The sequence below is a fragment of the Mchenga conophoros genome, linkage group LG4 (assembly GCF_057382185.1).
Source record: "Mchenga conophoros isolate Kocher_MC1m ecotype Shallow Benthic linkage group LG4, M_conophoros_male_GT1.1, whole genome shotgun sequence".
NCBI classification, from domain to species: Eukaryota; Metazoa; Chordata; class Actinopteri; order Cichliformes; family Cichlidae; genus Mchenga; species Mchenga conophoros.
This window is the reverse complement of record NC_140529.1, coordinates 12765689-12786589: the sequence shown is the minus strand read 5'-3', so window position 1 is coordinate 12786589 and position 20901 is coordinate 12765689. Positions and strand designations below refer to the sequence as shown.

Here is a 20901-nt window from a genome sequence, read left to right as displayed (position 1 = left end):
TTTCAATAATAAACTTTATATTTTATAAGCTGGTCGTGGATTTTTTATGTCATAAATCAACTTAATCAGTGCAATGAAATACTACAATAATGCCATGTGGCATCCAGCAGACGAGGTTAAAGTCCCACATGCTGGGGAGGTAAAAAGAAAGAAGAAGAAAGAAACATATATGTGATTTGAACCTCTTGATGTATGTGAATTTTTAGGGTTGAATCAAGTTGAATCACCCCATGTGACACCTGTTAGAGAGCAGAGGTGTAAAAAAACAGCATGTGCTGGAGTTTGGTATTTTCTGCTTTGTGTCAAACTGCTGTACGATGCTTTCTGCGACTTGAGCCATGATCCAGGCAAACAAACACACAAGTTTCATTGCTCAAAAGAAAAGAAGTCCGGAGATTCAAATCCCCCCAAAAAGGGGGTCATTTTAAAGTCAGCACTAATCACACTAACTGAAGTGGTTCTTACTGAAGATTTTTATCTTTGCACTGAGGAGACAAATATAAAATTCAAACCAGATGACCTGCTTTAATAACGTGTAATTGGACATCAAAACAGAGGAGTTGGAGCTCTCTGATCACTCTCTGATGAACTGCGCCTATCGCCTAATCGAGCTGCGACGATGCTCTCTGTAGTGCACACGGGCATCCACACCAACAGGAGGAGCTATAGTCGTGGGAATCTGCGCCCACAGGTGTGAACTCGCACTGCTGCTGCTGCTGAGCGCGTACCCGACTGCTACAGGTGTCCAGAGCTCAGAGCAACAAAGGTTCAAACCCGGGAGTGCGCTGTCGGAGTCGCGGGTGGGAAATGATCGACAGAAGAGGATAAGGAACTTGGGCAGAATTTAAAAGGTAAATGTTAAAACTTTGTTTTTCTTCCTTTATAAAGTTGGCGTGACGTGGACTAGTCCTCCACATCTTGCAGGCACAGGTGCGTCCAGCCTGACGGGTGGTTTCCTGACAGTCTGTCATTTCCTCGTTTTTTTCGTGTCAGCTTATTTCCTCAAACACAATGAAGTCGCTGTAGGGTGATCATTTGAGTCTGTCTGCTTCGCATGTGAGTGTGGATAAGTTACTATAAAAACAGATACTTTATTATTGTTGGAGCTACAGCGAAATAAACGAGGGCCAGCCCTCAACTCATTTATTAAGGGCCTCTATCGCATTAGGAACAGCACGAGGAATCATTTTATTACCTGAGAACAGAAATAAATCGCCTGGAGTCTTCAATTTATTTATTTAAACAACTCTATATGGCCAACATAATGACAAAACATAACTAAAATGAATGTCCGCATTTAATATTTCTTAAATGCTATACAAGGATAGCATGACAGGTGTTTACTTTGACTGCACAGATGTTATCTGTGAGCAAGTAATGGATTCATTTTTAAAAGACTGGACATGAATAACTTGAGCTTATTATATAATATTAAACTAAAGTGTATTTCTATCTAGTTTGGCATCTTGACAATCCTTTCTTTAAATATGTAACACACATTCTAGGGTCAACTTAAAAAAAAGCAGATCTGAAAATGTAAAACTGAGGTCAGAGGTCAAATGCGACTGATATTTCCACGCAAACTGTAATGTGATATTTAGAGTCCTCATACACCAGTATCATTTCCTGATTTTTGCCAATACAAACAAAGTCAGCAGAATCTAAAGCACACTTCTGAAGATAAAAGACATATTATGAAAGTTTGACTTTATTTGTCCTTAAAAAAGGTCAGAGGTCAAAGGAACGTAATATTTAGAATCCCTATATATCTATATGCTGTCAATATAAACAATGGCAGGAAGAAACATAGTTTTAAATAGCTTTATATAGCATTATTACCACTTTGACCTTTAGATAATTTTGCCTTTCTTTAAGGAGAGGTCAGAGGTCAAATCTTTGTATGATGATGCCTGATGCCTTTTCAGAATGTATTAGTATCAAAAGACTGAAATGTCTGCACTAACATTTTTATATTTTCTCTGTCTCTCTCAGTTTGAATCGCTCCATGTGACAGCTAGCAGGACGGACTCTAAGCTGCTCAAACATGAAGAGGATCAAGCAGATTGACATAAAGCGAGCCCTCGCTATGGCTGGAACCTTTAACTTCCTGTGCTCCTGCGCTAAAGCATGCTTGCTGCCCTTCCTCACCCTGTACTTCAGACAGCTTGGCCTGACTCCTGCCATGACGGGCATCGTCATGGGTACCAAGCACTTTATTACGCTGGTGTGGAGCCCCGCGGCGAGCCTGCTCTCCAAACACTACAACAAGAGACGAGCAGTGATCTGCGGCTCTGTCGTGTTTTCGGCAGCAGCCGCTCTGCTCCTCCTGCTCATCCCGCACACGGATATGCATGCATGGACTTGTAACGCCTCGGATCCGCATGTCGGCCCACCCCAAAATCCATCTGATGTATTGTCAGTGAACATCACTGGACCTGTAACATCCCATCCAAAACCTCATGTTTCCCAGTCGCTTGTCACTCATCTTCCTGATGCTGATAGGAAAGCTCCTGTTATTGCAAATGAAACTTCACCTCATCATCATCACAATCACAGTCATACCACTGAATCTCCTCTTCTTTATGCGCCACAAAAGAATGAATCAAAGGTGCTTGAAAGTTCCAGCAGCTCTTTGGCAACTCCGGTCAGAAACAAGAGGTCTGAGCTGAAATCAGAGCAGCAAACGGGGGAGAAAAAGGATGAGAGTTCTTTGGGCTTCCTGGGCAGCCTAAAGGTGATGGACACTCAGCATCAGCTCTTCTTCTTGATACTCATCATCATGTGTGTGTGGGAGGTGGCATCCGCACCCTTGGAGTGGAATGTAGACGACGGCCTCTACGAATATTTAGATTTCGCGGATGCCTCGGACCGCTACAGCAGCACCAGGGTGTGGGGTGTACTTGGAGCAGCATGCGGGGTTGGGGTAACCGGCCTGCTGGTGAGCCGACTGGCATGCCTCATAGCTGCTCAGACCTCAAGGAGTGTGGTGCATTTCTACTGCTATGCCAGCCTGGCATTTCTGGTCCTGCCCCTGGCCATGTCCCTCCCTCTCTACCTGAACAAGAAGCGAAACAGGACCAGCGGGCTCCTGAAAGCCCTGCAACTGGTGCGCGGCTCCCCACAGGCTGTGCTCTGCGTCTTCACCACCCTGCTGGTCGGGGTGGCGAACTCGGCCATCGACAACTTCCTCCTGTGGCAGATGCAGGATCGCGGAAGCAGTGAGCTGCACATGGGACTATCTCTTGCCCTCGCTCTGCTCTCGCAGGCCGCCTTCCCTCTGATGGCTGGCCGAGTCTCCAGGCTGCTCGGCCCTAGGAGGATGCTCGCAGTTGGAGCCGCGAGTCTCGGCCTGCAGTGCTTCTACTACTCCTTCCTCTGGGGAGCGTGGGCTGCACTGCCTGCTCAGGTGCTGAGTTGTTTCAGCAGCGGAGCTCTCTGGTGGGCCGTGAAGCTCCAGTGTGAGGACATCGCCACACCAGGGGCTGAGAGGAGCGTCAGGAGGGTCTACAAGTCCCTCTCTATTCATCTGGGTAGTGCACTGGGGAGTTTGGCTGGAGGGTTTGTGGCCCAAAGCATCGGGCTCACATGGATGTTCAGAGGACTGGCGATGGTTTTGATGGTGTGGTGTGTGTGCCTGCCCCTGCTCCAGTGGAAAGCCCCCCACCACCGCAGGATTAACTATTCCCGCCTGCTGGCAGCGGACGCAAGCGAGGCCAGTGACTCCGAGTCAGAACAGGAGAGAGACTGGCTTGATAAAGCAATGGAAAATGACAAAAGCAACAACAACAGTGCAAGGAAGGTAAACCACTAAAACCTCCAGACGGTGAAAATACTAAAAGGAGCATAAAGCAATTCTGTGAATAAGAAGAATAAATTCACTGTCACATAATAAATGAATCAGATTTTGCTATTAATATGGAAATGGGAGTCATCGTTCCCTTCGAGCTCTGCAGCCTTGCTTAAAGATATGTCACTCTTCATCACCAAGTTGCACAGTCCAGATGGGGATGATTAATTTCCCACCCTGACAGGATTCATTACAATCAAAAGTGTTGACTTTTCCTTCTCATTACTTTTCCATCAGAATTAAATGTTACGTCATCCAGTCTGTCCCTCCATTTTTTATTTTATTTTCTTTTATCAGTCTGTGAGTGTCAGCTCTACGGATGGATTTTGGGATTCATCTCTGGGCCTCCTGAGCTTTTACTAATGTACATTTGCATAAGCGGTTATTGTTTTCTAAAGCAAAGAAGGCAGCAGGATTACAGCCGAGCAAATCAATTACTCAGTGCCGCCGGGCAGCTTAAACAGCCTGAGGTATTGTGTTAATGGAAGCATGGAAGCTTCTCTCATGGTGTATAAACACAAGACGTGTGCAAAAGGTGAGGCCAAACTGTTGCACCACCACACCCGAACCTGCTGTTAATCAGCTGGAGGAGTCGCAGCTGACTGCTCTCACTTATCAGCTTTGTCTCCCCCTCTGGGCTCTAAACTCTGAACTGAAGATATAGATGAAGCAAGATGAAAATCTTTGTTTATGTGTATTGAACTGGGGTAACTTGAGCACATTCAGAATGTCTTGTGCAAAAATGACTTGAGTTGTACAGCCCTGAGCTGCGACGACAGTCAGAAGACACCTGTTTAAAATTTTATTTGTCTAATTTATATTTCTGCTCATGTCAGATGTTCTCTCTCCATAAAAGATGGATTTAGACTGTGAAACCTTAAATCTGCATTTCTTGCACTGACCAGCAGGGGGCAAATGCTACGTTTGGAGAAAGGACTCCAATTACATAGAAGTCTATATGAAAGAGAACCTATTTCTGAACCAATTTATCATAAATGCTTTTCCAATGAGTTTATGGTCTCAATTCTGAGCATCAAGTGTTCTTATTTTGTAAATTTTGGTCCAGTTTAGAGTTTAATAGACAATAAATGAGAGTATACTATAGGACGGGGTGGGCAACTACAGGCCCCGAGGGCCGGTGTCCTGCAGGTTTTAGATGTGTCCTTGATCCAACACAGCTGATTCAAATGGCTAAATTACCTCCTCTACATGTCTTGAAGTTCTCCAGCCGCCTGGTAATGAACTAATCATGTGATTCAGGTGTGTTGACCCAGGGTGAGATCTAAAACTTGCAGGACACCGGCTCTCGAGGCCTGGAGTTGCCCACCGCTGCTATAGGACATGGCTTCACAAGTACAAGTGTAACTTCATAGAGTCCTCAGTCAGATTCAACGTTGCTCAAGATGGCTATGGCATAAACTGCTGAACTAAAAGCTTTAAAAACCAGTCAGTGGAGTAACACTGGTTAAGTCCATCTTTTGTATACAGTCTGTGGGAATGCTGTAAGTCACAGGTGTCGAACTCCAGGCCTCGAGGACCGGTGTCCTGCAGGTTTAGATGTGTCCTTGATCCAACACAGCTGATTCAAAAGGCAAAATGACCTCCACAACATGTCTTGAAGTTCTCCAGAGGCCTGGTAATGAACTAATCATTTGATTCAGGTGTGTTGACCCAGGGTGGTATCTAAAACCTGCAGGACACCGGCTCTCGAGGCATGGAGTTCGACACCTCTGCTGTAAGTGGAAAAAAATCCCAAAACGTTTTGTCTCCAAATGAAAACTGTGAAATCTGATATTTTACCTCCGGTTTTGTCTTCACTTAAAAGTGCTAAACATTTAATTTCTATGCAGTGAAGTAGCATTGATCTAAGGGCTCCATAAGATTATTATAGTTGCAGGGTTGTTGTTTTTTTTTTTTTTTTTTAATGGTATATAAAAGAAATGATTGTGATGTGTTTGGGGGGTTTGAATAATTATATTGCTACTTACTTTGCATGACCTGAAAGCCAAAGTAGATAGTAAAAACTTGAATGTGCGACACATTTTGAGCCAGTTTTAGAAACAGTGTTCACTCTGTCGGGCTTACAGATGTTCTTGCCTTGTCATATAACATGAATGGCAGTCATTTTCCTTCATGTGCTTCTGGGCTTGTGGCAACAAATGTGTGAAGTGTCTGGCTGGCTTCGTGGCTGTGGGACATGGCTATCTATGGCACAGTGGCAGCTCTAGTGTGCGGGCAGACGCATGCTGCACTCCCCGAACATCTGGCCTGCTGCCTCGAGGGCCCGCCTGCGTGAAATCGAGTTCTCTCCACTTTGTCGAGAGCTGAACTCAGTCAGGCTAGATGAAAAATTCATGATGATAGACAGCTGGATTCTCCTGTGGAGAGTGCTACTGTTGTGGTTACAGTGGAGGAAACCATTAAAACGGAAGAAGTCTGTTTAACCTTTGTTGTCTTTTGTTGTTTTAAAATGAGGATACCTTTGTGCCTTTGCCTAACATCCAGTGAACCTGTGTAGAGATTTTTTTTTTATGACCACCATAGTAATCCACACTGAGATAGACTGCCATTGACGCTGATGATGATGGTTCTCTGAGAGTGGAACCATGAGAGGTATACCTGAACTTTTTGAGGGAAGGATTTGAAAGTTTGACTAAAATGTCTCCGTTCATTGATCTCCATGAATTCTGATTCAGACTTTTGTGCTCCTCTGAAGGTGAAGTGAAGGGAAGTCGGTTCAGTTTTGGATTTAAAAAAGCAGAACTTGCTTATAAAGAGATTTCGTTCCCCAACTTTGGGAAAGAGTACATTCATGACAAGCACTGCTGTCTATAAATATCACCTGGCATGGCTTTAGGCTCCTTATAATCTGACATCCTTTAAGATCTTAATGTGACTCAGAGTGAAAGAACAAATTTAGTTTGGAACATTTTTTTTTTCTCTCTTGATGGATTTAATTATAATTTTCCACATTCTCCCACTTTGCACTCATTGCTTTGCTCCTGCCAGTCAGTAGGTGGAGCCTCGGAGCTCGCATGAGGTGCAACAGCTTTCTTTTTTCCATGCTCAGAGATCCACGGCTGTAGGACTGGATGGACTCAGCATCAGCTGGCAGCTGTCCTCTCTTTGTGTTTCCTCACACGTTTGGGCAATGCTGCATGGACCTGGGGGACACCTTTTAATATTCATTTTAAGCTTGTGCGAGAATCTCCTTTGAATTTCCTCTGCAGACAAAGAAGAAGAAGTGTCTTTTTTTTCTTTTTAAGAAAAATGGAAAAAGAGAGAAAATCCTCTCAAGTGTGCGGCGCTCTGGAAGACACGCAGGTGGATGAAGCGGTGGAAAAAGCAGGTGACTTTCTGAGCATCGTGTTTGAGTTTGCCTGTGTGCGTGTGCTGTTGCTGCGAGAAGTGATCTAGGAAGGAAGCAGACTTTTAGATCCTTGAAGATCACCACTGTGAGCATCATGTTAAAGTTGTATGTCAGCAGGGCCGTAGCCAGGGCTCCCTCGGGCTGGGGGCGGGCTATGTGTAAGAAGTTTACTAGAATAGATCAGTTATCAACATTAATCCCATCTCGTATGGACAATTAATTAAACGATGTCAACCTTTTTTATTACAATTGTTTGTCATTCCCTAATATACTCAAATTTTAAAATATAAATACACAAATGGCAATAAAAGCAAAATGAGGCAACCAGCAGCTTGGTCTGCAGCAATGTGCCTGAAAGTAATCCTTTAATTTTGTTTTGTTTTTTGTTTTTTTTTAATGAGAGCAAAAACTGTCAATCTCTTTAACTGACATATAGATTTTTTTTCTCTAAAAAAAAAATGAAACGCAGTGGAAGATAATCTCCACGTATTCACATTTCTGTGACACAAGAAGAGGAAAAGTGGTGCATTCAGCTGAGGCGTGCACTTTTTTTTTTTTTACTTAAAGAATGATGCAGCTGTCTGAACTCTGCAGCCCAAACAAAGTCTCCTCGGTCAGTAGTCCCAACAGCTGTAGTTTATATGCCGACCAAAATTAGAACATTTTACTTAAAATAACATTTTACTGAATTTGTAAAAAATATATATATATTTATGGGAACATCTGTATACTGTTAGGGCTATAAGTATTTGGACAATGACACTTTTTTCTGTAATTTTATCATAATTAATCTTAAATCAAAAAGTAAAAGCTGTGATTGAAGTGTGGAATTTCAGCTTATAGTTAAGAGACCTGACAGAGGTTAGAGTTAAGTGTCAATCATATATATTTCACCCTGTAATATTCTTAATATTTATAACTGAGCGATTTGTATATATTAGTGCTGTTTCTTAAATTTGTAATTTTTGTAATATATCGTATTATTTAATTAGTCTGTTACTGTCTTAGAGCAACTATAACCTACATCATTTCTTATGGATCATTAAAGTATTCTGATTGTGACCAACAAAGTTTTTCATTAATTGTTTTAGGAATAACATTTTTATGCCTTGTTCTCTGCATTCAGAGACTCAAACGTAATTAGTAATTAATGTTTTTAATGGTCCTCAGCTGGAAAAAAAGGGTGGAGTGCCCACTCCGGGTCAGGGACGAGTTCCTGCCCCAAGTGGAGGAGTTTAAGTATCTGGGGGTCTTGTTCACGAGTGATGGGAGAAGGGAGCCGGAGATCGACAGACGGATTGGTGCAGATTGTACCGGTCTGTTGTGGTGAAGAGAGAGCTGAGTGTAAAAGCGAAGCTCTCAATTTACCGGTCGATCTACGTCCCTACCCTCACCCATGGTGACGAGCTGTGGGTAGTGACCGAAAGAATGAGATCGCGAATACAAGCGGCGGAAATGAGCTTCCTCCGAAGGGTGGCTGGCCTCTCCCTTAGAGATAGGGTGAGAAGTTCAGCCATCTGGGAGGGGCTCAGAGTAGAGCAGCTGCTCCTTCACATCGAAAGGAGCCAGCTGAGGTGGTTCAGACATCTGCCAAGGATGCCCCCTGGGCGCCTCCTGGGTGAGGTTTTCCAGGCATGCCCCACCGGGAGGAGGCCCCGGGGCAGATCCAGGACATGCTGGAGAGATTATATCTCTCGGCTGGCCTTGGAACGCCTTGGTGTTCCCCCGGACAAGCTGGGGAAGGTGGCTGGGGAGAGGGAGGTCTGGGCTTCTCTGCTTGGGCTGCTGCCCCCGCGACCCAGCCCGGATAAGCGGAAGAAGATGGATGGATATTTTTAATAGTGGGATAAAATTTAGAACTCGTGCTTCTGTGCTGTGTTTCCTGCCTTGTGTTGCTCTGCTTGGCCTTTGCTGCAGTCACCTTCAGCTGCTGCTTGCTTGTGGGTCTTTGCACCTTCAGTTTTGTCACACACTTATGGACCTACAGCAACATTCAAAAGGGTAAAAAAAAAGTTACGGTTGACAGCAGCAAAAATCTGAAAGGAAACGACATCAAAGATTTTTGGATTGGGTGCTCGAGACGAGTAAACGATACAGTTTGCGTGTTGACATGAAGCTTCTGTACAAAGTGAATAATTTAAAGTGACAGGGTGAAATAAAAAGCTTCAAACAGTTTCTGACAGAAAGCTCGGAGCCAAAAAAAAAATGACAAGAAAAGGAACGCATGCAGATTGCTTCAACACTAAAACACCTGCTGATAATTAATATGTAGATGAACAGCGGCGGGATTGCCATGTGGGGAGTTTTGAGGGTTTGTGTTTGTGTTGGCTCGCTGTTCCCCGGTGAGTCAGTGTGATTGTAGTATGTTTTCACACAAGGTCGGGTAATTAAAAGCCAATCCAAGCTCTGCTGGATGACTCATCGCTCCTGGTGAGGAGTAGGAGGCTGCGGGAGCAGGGTGGGGAATGCAGTTATTCAGGGACGTGCAGAGAGTTACTTGGGGGAAGTATCCACAAAGCTCTGATCACATCGTAGCGGGAAGCTGTTTTAGACCCAAGGTGGTTTTAATTGCTTGTTTGACTATCTTGATTTTGATTTTCCTGGAGAAATTTGCCACACATGGCTTACATGTTAAAATCCATTGTTGCAATCAAGTTAAAATAAAAACTGCAAGTATTCGACAAGCCAACAATCCTGACTTTGCTTTCAATGTGCACAGACAGCAACAGCTTGCATAATTAGCCTGTGATGCATGAATCAGCACCCACAATACCAAAGCTCTGCACCTGGATCTCTTGAAAAAATCCAGTTGTACACCTGTCCTGCTGCTACATTTAAATATTAGAAGTATACATAGATTAAAGTTACACATGCAAACCACACGCTGGTAATAGTAATCAGCTGTTCTTATGAAGACTGCTCATCACACTCTATGCTATGCTGGGATATCCAGGGTAATTCAGTTAACAAAAGATACTTAAAAGGGACATATCATGCTTGTTCAGATTTTTTTTTTTTTTTTTCATGTACTCTACCAGAGTAGCTTTGCACAAGTCACAGTTCAAAATAATGCTTATTTATCTTAACAAGTCTGGAGGCTGTAGCCCCTCTGTTTATCCACCATCTTAAACAAACTGTGCTAGCTCTTTCTCCTCTTCTTTAAGCTAGTTTCATCTGATTGGCTGCCCCTTAAATATAAGATTTGAATATAGGTGCGCCGGACATGACCATATCAGGGGTATCTACGGTGGCCCTGAGTGGTCAAACACACTGCAGCTTAAGAAAACAGCAGCAAATAGAAAAATACTGATGACCGTCAGTGCTACACCTCAGCCTCTTAGTAGATGCACCTATGGTAAATATTTGAAAATCCTAGGTGACTTCCTTCTTGACTTATAGCATTCAGAGATGGTTTTGGGAACACAATAATGTGACAGAACAGCTGTGAAAGTGAAGGAGACTGAGACACGCTTAAAAAAAGCGGAGGATTCATCTCTATTGTGATGGAGAAAAAGAAGCCACTCATGTGTGTTTTAATACTGTAGATACATGTTTGCTGTTAGCTTGTTGCTTCATGGTCTCCACAAAAGACAATAAAGCAACAAGATTTTTGTGATATTTTTTCTCAGTGTTTTTTCTTTTTCCATTGTGTTTTATTCAATTTCTGTTGTGTTTTGTGTGATATTTGCAATATTTTATATTTGTGCTTTTGACCTCTCAGGTCTACTATAGATAACCGCTCCCAGTGACTTCATTCAGAGCCACAAGGTGAAAAAATGGGCAAAACAGAGCACTTAGGGCACTCACGGATTACATACACTGAGATCATCATATAATACTCTGGCTATGTTTAATACGAGTGCACACTTTGCAGCTATACATACATGTTTAAAAATAAGGAAAAGCGTAACGGGTCCTCTGTATGCCTTCATGTTCGGAGCTAACTATGAGTAAACTCTCCAAGGTGTATTATCAGACCCAAACAGCTGTATTCTGATCTTGTCTGTCTCTCAGCAGATGATGTCATTTCCATGGCCGACTCCACAATCACCGTCGAGGATATCGAAGGAGAGCTGTTCAGAATCGAACGAATACGAGACATTCTCGTGCGGAGAGAGTCAGAGCTGAGATACATGTAAGATCTGCCTGTTCTCCAGACCTCTTCGTGTTAGGTACATTTAAACATGCTCAGGGCATAAATCCAGACTACATCTCATTAGTTTAGTTTGTTTTTTTAGGATTTATGGTTCTCTGTCTGTTGGAGGAGGAGAGCTTTTGTAAGAGGATGAAATATTCCTCTGTTATCTCATGTGATGTTTTACTGTTTGGTCCCCTGCTGCCACATACACTACAAAACTTTAAAGTTCAGGGATCTGAATGCACCAATATACCGCTAAGATACCCTCAGGAGTCAGAGATGATGCACCACAACTGTCAACCATCAGTGACTGGAGCAGCCATGTGGATGATGGAAGTGAGGAAAACAGCCGTGCTATTTCAGGCCTTAGCAGACGAACAGCACATACACACCCACAGTTTGTTTGTTATTTTATTCGATCTTGAAAGCTGGCTTTTGTTTCTGCTGGTCTTTTCTCATTATTTTGGCGCAGCAGAGTAAGAAAGAGAGGCTAGCACTGCATAATATAGCCATATGGTGAACTTGAAAACTGAAAATAATCATTGTTGTTCTGGGTTTTGTTTTAACACAACACAAAGTAGTCATGGATTGGTCTCTCCAGAGCCCGGATCTCAGCATTATTTAAGCAGTGAAGGGTTAATCTTGACAAAGAACAGAACAAAAGGCAGCCAACATGAAAAGAAAAGCTTTCAATGTCCTTCAAGAAGTCTAGAGAATTGTTCCTGAACACTACTTAAAGACACTACAAGAAGTCTGCATAAGAAAGTTCAGGCATAACAGAGTTCAAGAATAACGGTGGTCGTACCAAATACTGACTTTCAAGCTCACCACAATTGTAGAAATTCTCTTTTTGCCTGTGTTTCCATGTAAGTTTGCACACATTTCATTTAATCACTGCACATACTTTTCCATTTTCCTAGCAAAATGTAAAGAAATGAAGGGTTGCTCAAGACTTTTGAAGAACTTAAGTTTACTTTTGCCCAATGTCAACAACTAAGCAGGTCATATAGTTATTTCTTGGCTGACTTTCCATTCTGTTGTTAATGTTTAACAGCACATCCTTTTAAGCAGTTAATATAGTTAGCTAACTATTAGAGAACAGCATTAGCAAAGAGATAATAAGATAAACGTTTTACATTCAGGGCTCCCCTTTATCTGGGTAGCAAAGCTTAAAAACTAAAAAGATTAAAAGTAACAAAATTAAGTAGGTGAATCTCAAACTCAACCTTTGAAGCATAGTTCTATTATTTATCCAACACTGTTTGGGTTTATTTTGATCTCTATGTTCTCTGAGTATCTTTCCTGGGGGTTTTTTGTTTTTGTTTTTTTTTGGTGGGGGGGGGGGGGGGGGGTTGTACCACAGAAGTCCTCTTATAGGCAGCAAACACATCCTCGTCCTTTAGGCTCTCTGTGACATTCATACAAACTCCTGCTTTCAAGCATTTTGAATAAACATGTCGCTGTGAGCCTATGAGTCACGCTGGCATATATACAGCTGAAGTACACTGAAGTGAAACCTATTTAATTAAAGCAGCAGCTCAGAGCACATCTATTACAGTCACTTTCCTCTTTTTAACACCACTGTTATTTATAGCAGCCCACACGTATGCGCACACGCCGCCACATACACAGATAATACCCATGCAACCAGCCCCTGTTGTTTGGAAATCGCCATCAGAGTCAGAGGACAAAATGAGATGTGATACTGTTGGGTGTGATTCATTCACAGAGGGCAATGTGGTGGCGTTACTTCAGCTAATAAACCACTGTCATCTGTGGCCAAAAGCTGAGTCCAGTGGTTGTTTCTTTGATATACCCATACAATTGTCACACAAGGTAGGAATTACCACATAAAACATATTTTTTCTAAAGCCCATGTGAAGACAAGTGTAGCTTAACTGTTGTTTTACCTGAATATCAGCTTGTTTGCTGCAGATATCTAAAGTTTGGTGAAGAAATATTTTCTTTATTTGTCTTTTTTTCTCTCAGGATGGACGACATCCAGCTCTGCAAAGAAATCACAAGGCTGAAGCAGGAGTTGCAGAAGCTTGTCTCAATTCCAGGTAAATTAAAAAGTAGCCTGCGCCTCTCGACTTTAACCTGCTGACAGTGTGCTTTGAGCGGGCCCTGTGCGGTTCTTGTTTGCTCTGTCATAGTTGAAAAGATATGAGCTGTCTCCAGTAACGCAGTTCAGCGAGGACTGGAGTGAATTAAGCACATCTTCAGAACGAGCTTGCTGTCAATTAAAGAAAAATACTTTTTAAAAGAAAGGTTTTCAGGTAAAGCAACAATGAGCCTCTGGAGCCTTTTCTGTGTTCTACTTAAATTTTATTTCTTTATTGTCGAAGGAATACTCGCATTCCTCTGTTCATTAAGTTGAGATGGCAACCCAGAGAGAAAAGACAGTTGCTCTGGCAACTAAAAAGAAAAGTAGTAAAACTACCATAAAAAATTCCAAACTGTTCATTTGTTTGGAAGTGAGCAAACTTACAAATTCAGTGAAGGACGCAGTACTTATTTCCCCCGCTGAGTGCAGAAGGGCATAAGAATCTATATTCTTGGTCGACTCTTGTGGTCCCAAAAAGAAGTCAAGATGAAAATGACCCTACTCACTCACCTCACTAACATTTATAACAAGTTCGTTTCTCATCGTACTGAATACAACACGATGGGAGTAAAATAGAGGATGAAGCAGCTTTGAATTAAAGCTCAAGGCTTCTCAATGAAACTGACAGATGCTGGCACAGTGGCTACATCCATCTCTTTTTATAAAGTCTGTTGGTACACTGCACAGTGACTACAATTTCTAACAGAAGGCTTGTCTCGTGACTACTGAACAGACAAAGACAAGTCCAAAGAGGACTGGGAGAGAGAAGAGAAGCTGCTGCAGCAGATCAACAAGCTGGTGGAGACCAGAGACTTCCTTGTGGACGACGTAGAGTTTGAAAGGCTGAGGTGAGGCTAATGGATGAAAAGAACTTTGACTGAGTGCCACACTCTGGTATTCAGGGGGATTACAGAGATGAGTCAGACATAAAAAGCATCTCCTGACTTGTCTTTTAATTCTACAGTTTATTATTGATTATCGGTTCTGTTCTGTCAGAGCACTTCGGTTCACCACCTTTGCCGTGTAACAGAATCTGGACAATAATCTGATCCTTCATGTGATGTTTCCACTGACAAAAGCGCATACAGCTTTAAAGCCTTAATTAGTTATTTGTTACTTAATTCTTCATATAGCTCCACTCCTACGAAGCCCCTTTGTATATTTTCCTAATTAATGATAGCATGTCCACCATCACTCACAGATCAGCTGTCGCTTCTGATAACTAGGTTGTTATTTCGGAGAAAAATCTGCCTGTAAAAACTTAGCAGGAGCGTGACAGTCACCTCCGCTCGTTAGTTAAAGTAAATGCGAAAATATTCTGAACTGTGAGGATGCTGTGATGCCCACAGCCTGGGATTTAAAGCAAGCCTTGTGGTGTTTAACAAGATGTAATAAAAATTTTAAACCCTGTAATTCACAGTGAATAACAAGGAAATATGCTTTTTCACAGGGAGAGAGAGGAAGACAGAGAGATGGCAGCCTTCTTACAGTCCAAATTTCCCAAAGCTTTGGCTGCAAAAGGTGAGTCTAACCAGAAAGCTGGCAGTTAACAGTTAACTATTGAAGCCAGTTAAGTAACCAGTAAATCTTAATGATTGTGAACCCACTGTGGTGATTGTACTGTCATGTCCTCTCCTTTAAGCTTCAGGTGCTTCGCAAGATCGAAAGGTGGCGTTTAAATCCCAGCAGACCTCAGCGCCGCTTCTCACGAAAACCGGCCTCACGCTGCTGAAAGACTGCTGCGGCTTCACCTGCTCCGTCATGTGACTCAGAAAGCCCAGAAAGTGGGTTCTGCTCATCTGGGCGTTGAGTTTTCAGTGGGAGAAATGTTTCGTCACACATCCCAAGTGACCAGACGTTAAGACGAAAAGTGACAACAGTTGATACTATCTTCAAATGTACGTTTGTTAGTGTGTGTGTGCGTGTGTGCACATAAACAGGCTTCCTCAGTGCTTTCTTGTATCAGCTGTGTCCTTACAGGAAAGATTATATGTGTTCTGCTGTAATGTGAGTGACATGTACTGAAATAGTTTGTTTGGTGTGCTGCTGTGAAATACCGTGTATTGCAGCAGGAGAGCTTGCCGCCTTATGAATCTGCTAATGATTCCTGCTCGGTTACAGTACTTAGACGTTATTGTAGCTGCTCTGACGGTGCCATTAGCCTTTGAAGATATATTAGAAAGTGGAAATGCAGATATCTCTCTGAGAGCAAACTCTTACCAGTCTCACTTTGGCATTTGCTGTGGCGCATTGATTAATGTAATTACATTGTTATGACTGTAACTGGGCATAACTTGTTTTTTAGTAAGGAGTCATGCAGTGTTTGTTTAAAAAGAACATTTAAAAGACGAGTTTCACATGTGAGATCTGATTCATAGTAAACAACTGTGTCCACTGTTTAGTAAGTTTCATGTAACTCTTAATGTAGCATCTTGGAGTGTTGTAATAAAGATTTTTAGTGCTCTTCCTTTGTGTTTGTCCTAAATATTAGATCCACTGGTTAAAGGAGCCTCCTCCCTTCTGTAAGTGTTCGGTGATCGCTCGCTGATATTTCCCTGTGCTTCGTTTAATATGTGGTCCACGTAGTTCATGGACTCCTTCGCTGACTCCATCCAGAGACTACTCCAGCTGTGTGTAGCAGCAGTGTCAGCTCTAAAGTTCCCATTTTTAAAAGATATCATCAACACATCAGCAACATCAGACTCAGCTATAAAATCATGAGCAATTTTTAATAATAAGAATAATGTTTCATGTAATTATTAAAATAGTACATATTACATAGATAGAAAGAATGATTGATATGCATTGTTTATTAGATACAGCTTGCTAGGAGCACCTTTTGCCTTCAAAGCTGCCTGAATGACATCTATGTCCAGATCTCCAACAGAGCATTTGACTACAGTGAACTCATTGTCATGTTTAAGAAACCAGCTTGAGATGATTTGACCTTTGGGACATGATGTGTTGACTGCTGGAAGCAGTCATCAGAACATAGGAACACTGTGGTCATATAGGGATGAGCATGATCAGCAGCAATACACAGCAGCATGGATCCATGCAATGTTTTTGCAGTCATTTATTGTAAGATTTTGTAAACTCTCTCTTTTGTAAATTAAAGCCTCAATTTCTGTTTCTTAGCTGATGGAAACGACACCCAGTGAGGTTTTCTGCAGCTGTGTAACATCTGCTTCAAGCTTTGACATGTTTTGCATACAGAGATGCTCTTCTGCATACCTTATTTAACATAATGTTGCCTTCCTATCAACTCGAAGCAGTCTAGCCATTCTCTTCTGACATCTGACATCAATAACACATTTTCACCCAGAGAACTGATGCTCTTTGGACAGTTTTTCTTTCACTGTGATGGTTTCTGAAATTGTCACGATTTGCTGGGCAGGACTCAAATGCAGGACTCTGAGATGTGCAAGCACAAAAGGGTTTATTTACAGCACCAGGTGAGATTTGTACATATATACAGTGAATGTGGGGAGAGGGTTCCTGGGGTTCAGAGGGAAGGTCCAGGGCTTGGGGAAAAACTCACTCACACACCTCTTCAATCAGTCTGTGATAATGAAAACACTCAATCTGAAAGGAAGGGTGAAGTAAGTACAACGATCCAACGAGGACCAACACTCCACTGAGGCCTTAAGTACTGCCTGGAATAATCAGTAGAGATGAGCAGCAGGTGATTAGAGCGTGGGCGTGGAATCCAGGATGGCACAGACGCCGCCCTGGAGGAGAAGGTGAGCACAGCAACCAGAGCAGCAAGAACCATGACAGAAATGTTCAGTTTCTGAAGTACTCAAAGCAGCTTGTGTCGCACCAACAACCATGCCACATTCAAAGTCACTTAAATCACCTTTCGTCTCCCATTCTGATGCTCGGTTTGAACTTCAGCAGGTTAGAGTTAGACCATGTCTACATGCTTAAATCCACTGAGTTGCTGCCATGTGATAGGCTGATCAGATACTTGCATTAACACACAGCTGATCAGAGGCTCAGTGGTGAGTGGGATAAGATGTGCTGAAATATTTTTAGTTATGTATATGTGTATATGTGTGTATATTTACATGGTCAAACTAACAATTAGGTTGGTTTTCAGTATAAAGCTTATCAGATGTCACTCATATTGAATAGTTATTTTATAATCCATATAATGTTTGCACAGTTCAGTCATGTTGATTACATATTAAAAAGCTACTGTGCGTGTGCCACACTTCTGCCACACTACACGTAGTGTAATTACCAGATAACAAAACCAGCTGTTTGGTGGAAGCCATGAACATAAATATCTGACCTGCTCAAAGAAATATTTTTTCGCCATCCTGCGCTTTACTGCCATGACAACAGGATGAGAGGCTGTTGCGCGTGTCTGGTGACGAGTTGAGGTATTTCTGTTCTCTGTGATGAGGAAGAAACCAGATGGTTTCAGTTCCACATAACTTAACTCAGCTGCCCTCCTCTACACACGCACGCACACAGAAATACACACTGCGGCCACTGATGACTCATACAGTGGAGATTTATTGTGTCCAAAAGCAGAACTACTGTCACCAAAAAAATGCTTCTTGATGGACCATCCTGCTTGAATATGAATTTTCACTTCAGTTGCTGTTGTCTGCCCTGCTTTTATCTGCACCTCTCCTCCAGGCAGTCACTTTTGCAACTGCATTTTCATGACAGTTGATAAAGCTCGTTTCAGATAAACACACCTATGTACGGATGAGCAACACTCTCCACTGCATTTCATTTGCAGGCTGAGAAGACTAATCAGGGCTCCATAGTGTGTGAACGTAGACAAGTTACTGCCAAGCCACTCTAATTAGATGCTTGTGGAAGCGCTTGTTCTCACACATAGCGCTAGATGAGACATTAAAGAGTCCCAAGAAAGGCAATATCATGCTTTGCCAATTAAAGACTTTATGCTTTCTTATTTCTTTCTTCCCTTTCTTTTAACTGCTTTGACAGTATGTTCTTCTAAATGCCCTGAATAATCCCCAGCGGTGGAGAGGAAGCACACCAATTCATGGTGCTGCCCACGCGTTTGGAGAGGCCTGCATCGCTCTGAGGCAGTTTATATTCTTTCCCTCTGGAAATCATCTCTGACATTTACTCCAGGGAAAGTAAATGAAAGATCTTTATGTGCCGGCATGTCAGGCGCTGGGAGAGGGAACCAAACAGAGCGTTATAGTGGGATGCAGACACTGTTGGCTGCAAGAGAAGGAGATGGTGGTGGGAGGGAAAACAGAGAAAAGTTATAAAAACATTGGTCACAGACACACTTTTTACAACAAGGAGTTTTAATTGCTCCTTGTGTCGTATCTGTGATTACACAGAGGGGAAAAGGCACTTTTATATAACATTTTGAACCAAATTAGCTCTAAGAAATAAAAATTTTCTTGGGTGAAACAGTCACACAGTGACTCTGAGGGCTGGTGACTGCCATCACTGTTTCTGTCTCGTAGCAGGACTGTCCTGATCTCTACAGGAGAAGAAATATATGGTTCTCTCTGAGGTTTAGTCTTGTCAAAAGGAAGTTTATCCTTCCCACCATGGCCAAGTGCTGGCTTGGTGCTGGGGGTTGGGAAGCGCATCTGTAACCAGAAGGTTGGCGGTTCGATCCCCGGGCTCTCTGTCCTGGTCGTTGTGTCCTTGGGCAAGACACTTTACCCTACCGCCTACTGGTGTTGGCCAGACGGGCCGATGGCGCGATATCAGTTGCCTCTGTCAGTCTGCCCCAGGGCAGCTGTGGCTACAACTGTAGCTGCCTCCACCAGTGTGTGAATGTGAGAGTGAATGAATAGTGGCATTGTAAAGCGCTTTGGGTGCCTTGAAAAGCGCTATATAAATCCAATCCATTATTATTATTGTTTATAATATAAAGTGCCCTGACAGGACTGTTGTTGTAATTTGGAGCTAAATCAAACTAAATTGAATTAAATAAAATAGCTTCAGCTGTAGGCACCAAAGCCCCATGTATCTGTCGCTCTAACTCTCTGTTTTCAGGGGGAAGACAGTCAAAGGAAAATGAGTTTAAAGTCAGGTCCTTAAAGGAAAAAACAGCTATAACAGCACATTTTACACAGTGAATGAACTGATAGGCCACATCAGGGCCTAGCATAACATAACTAAGGATTACTTTGAACTCTGAATCAAGCTAACACACTTTACAAATCATAGAATAAGAGTGTTTTGGTGAGAATTTGAGTAATAGGTTCTCATTAATATTTGTGGGATGACAGAGCTCCGTACATATTCAGCAGGTTACGTGGACAAACATTACAGGAAAGTCCATGAAAGCACTTGGAGTATTCCTTAAGACTGCTTAAAGAGCTTGACTAAGATAGTTCGCACATGATTGCACATTACTGAAGATCTACTTAATAAGAAAAGATATGATTATTATTCAGTCTTTTAAAAACCATCCATCCGCTTCCGCTTATCCTTTTCAGGGTCGCGGGGGGCGCTGGAGCCTATCCCAGCTGTCATAGGGCGAAAGGCGGGGTACACCCTGGACAGGTCGCCAGTCTGTCGCAGGGCCAACACACAAGGACAGACAACCATTCACACTCACTCGCACATTCACACCTAGTGGCAATTTGGATTATCCAATTAACCTATCCCCACAAGCTGCATGTCTTTGGATGGTGGGAGGAAGCCGGAGTACCCGGAGGGAACCCACGCAAACACGGGGAGAAAATGCAAACTCCACACAGAAAGACCCCGGCCTGATGGTGGAATTGAACTCAGGACCTTCTTGCTGTGCGGCAACAGTGCTAACCACCGTGCCACCATGCTTTCTCAAATATTTTGAGAAAACCCTTATAGTATAGTTCTGATTTAAAAGCAAGGATCATGTCACTTGGAGAATTCAGATTAATGGAGTGGGCGTTTTCTTCTTACACTCTGAACCTTTTACTAAAATCTCAGTTTTGACTGACATGATCTCTGGAACATTTTCTAAGTGCTGATATCTAAAATACATTTCAAGAAAAGCATTAGCTGCTGTTGATGTATCAGGACACACAAAGAAATGGTCCCGATTATAATACTCCTAGAACTATCTACACCACTTGCTTTGGTGCCAACACATCATTTTAACTGCTATTAATGCAAATATCTACATTGTTTATGTAGCTACAGTGTTATATGTTACTGTATTTAGTAATTACATGCATTTGTCTCCATACTTCAGTGGTAGCATAGCAACAGTGGCTTACTACATTGCAGCATTACTGCACAGACAGATACGCTCACTCTGTGAGACTCGTGCTTAAAAGACATGGGTTTAACTGCAGTGCAATAATCACAGGCTCACCCTGTTTGACAGAGGACCAAAAAAAAAGCGTCTGTCTTGTTAGACAGCGATGATCACACATGCCTTGAAGAGCAGTATGTGGGTGATCACAGAACAGATCAAAATGCAGCATGTTAATAAT

The 20901-nt window shown here is 42.5% G+C and overlaps 2 protein-coding genes across 4 annotated transcripts; both read left to right on the top strand.

Annotated features, from left to right (window-relative positions):
• The first annotated feature begins 724 nt into the window (after positions 1 to 724).
• mfsd6l (major facilitator superfamily domain containing 6-like) lies at positions 725 to 5554 on the top strand. Its single transcript, XM_085270405.1, has 2 exons — positions 725 to 851; positions 1993 to 5554. The coding sequence occupies exon 2, from the start codon at positions 2045 to 2047 to the stop codon at positions 3809 to 3811; it is 1767 nt and encodes a 588-aa protein (XP_085126531.1). The 5' UTR covers positions 725 to 851; positions 1993 to 2044; the 3' UTR covers positions 3812 to 5554.
• An 18-nt stretch (positions 5555 to 5572) lies between these two features.
• On the top strand, positions 5573 to 15930 carry LOC146575632 (bMERB domain-containing protein 1). 3 transcript variants are annotated; one of them, XM_085270407.1, is made up of 7 exons: positions 5573 to 5582; positions 7114 to 7196; positions 11235 to 11352; positions 13345 to 13418; positions 14196 to 14310; positions 14913 to 14983; positions 15105 to 15930. In XM_085270407.1, the coding sequence occupies exons 2-7, from the start codon at positions 7118 to 7120 to the stop codon at positions 15227 to 15229; spliced, it is 582 nt and encodes a 193-aa protein (XP_085126533.1). In that variant the 5' UTR covers positions 5573 to 5582; positions 7114 to 7117; the 3' UTR covers positions 15230 to 15930. The 3 variants fall into 3 exon arrangements, with proteins under 3 accessions (XP_085126533.1, XP_085126532.1, XP_085126535.1); XM_085270406.1 differs by having other exon boundaries at positions 11232 to 11352; XM_085270409.1 differs by lacking the exon at positions 5573 to 5582 and having other exon boundaries at positions 5592 to 7196; positions 11232 to 11352; positions 15111 to 15930.
• Positions 15931 to 20901: the final 4971 nt, after the last annotated feature.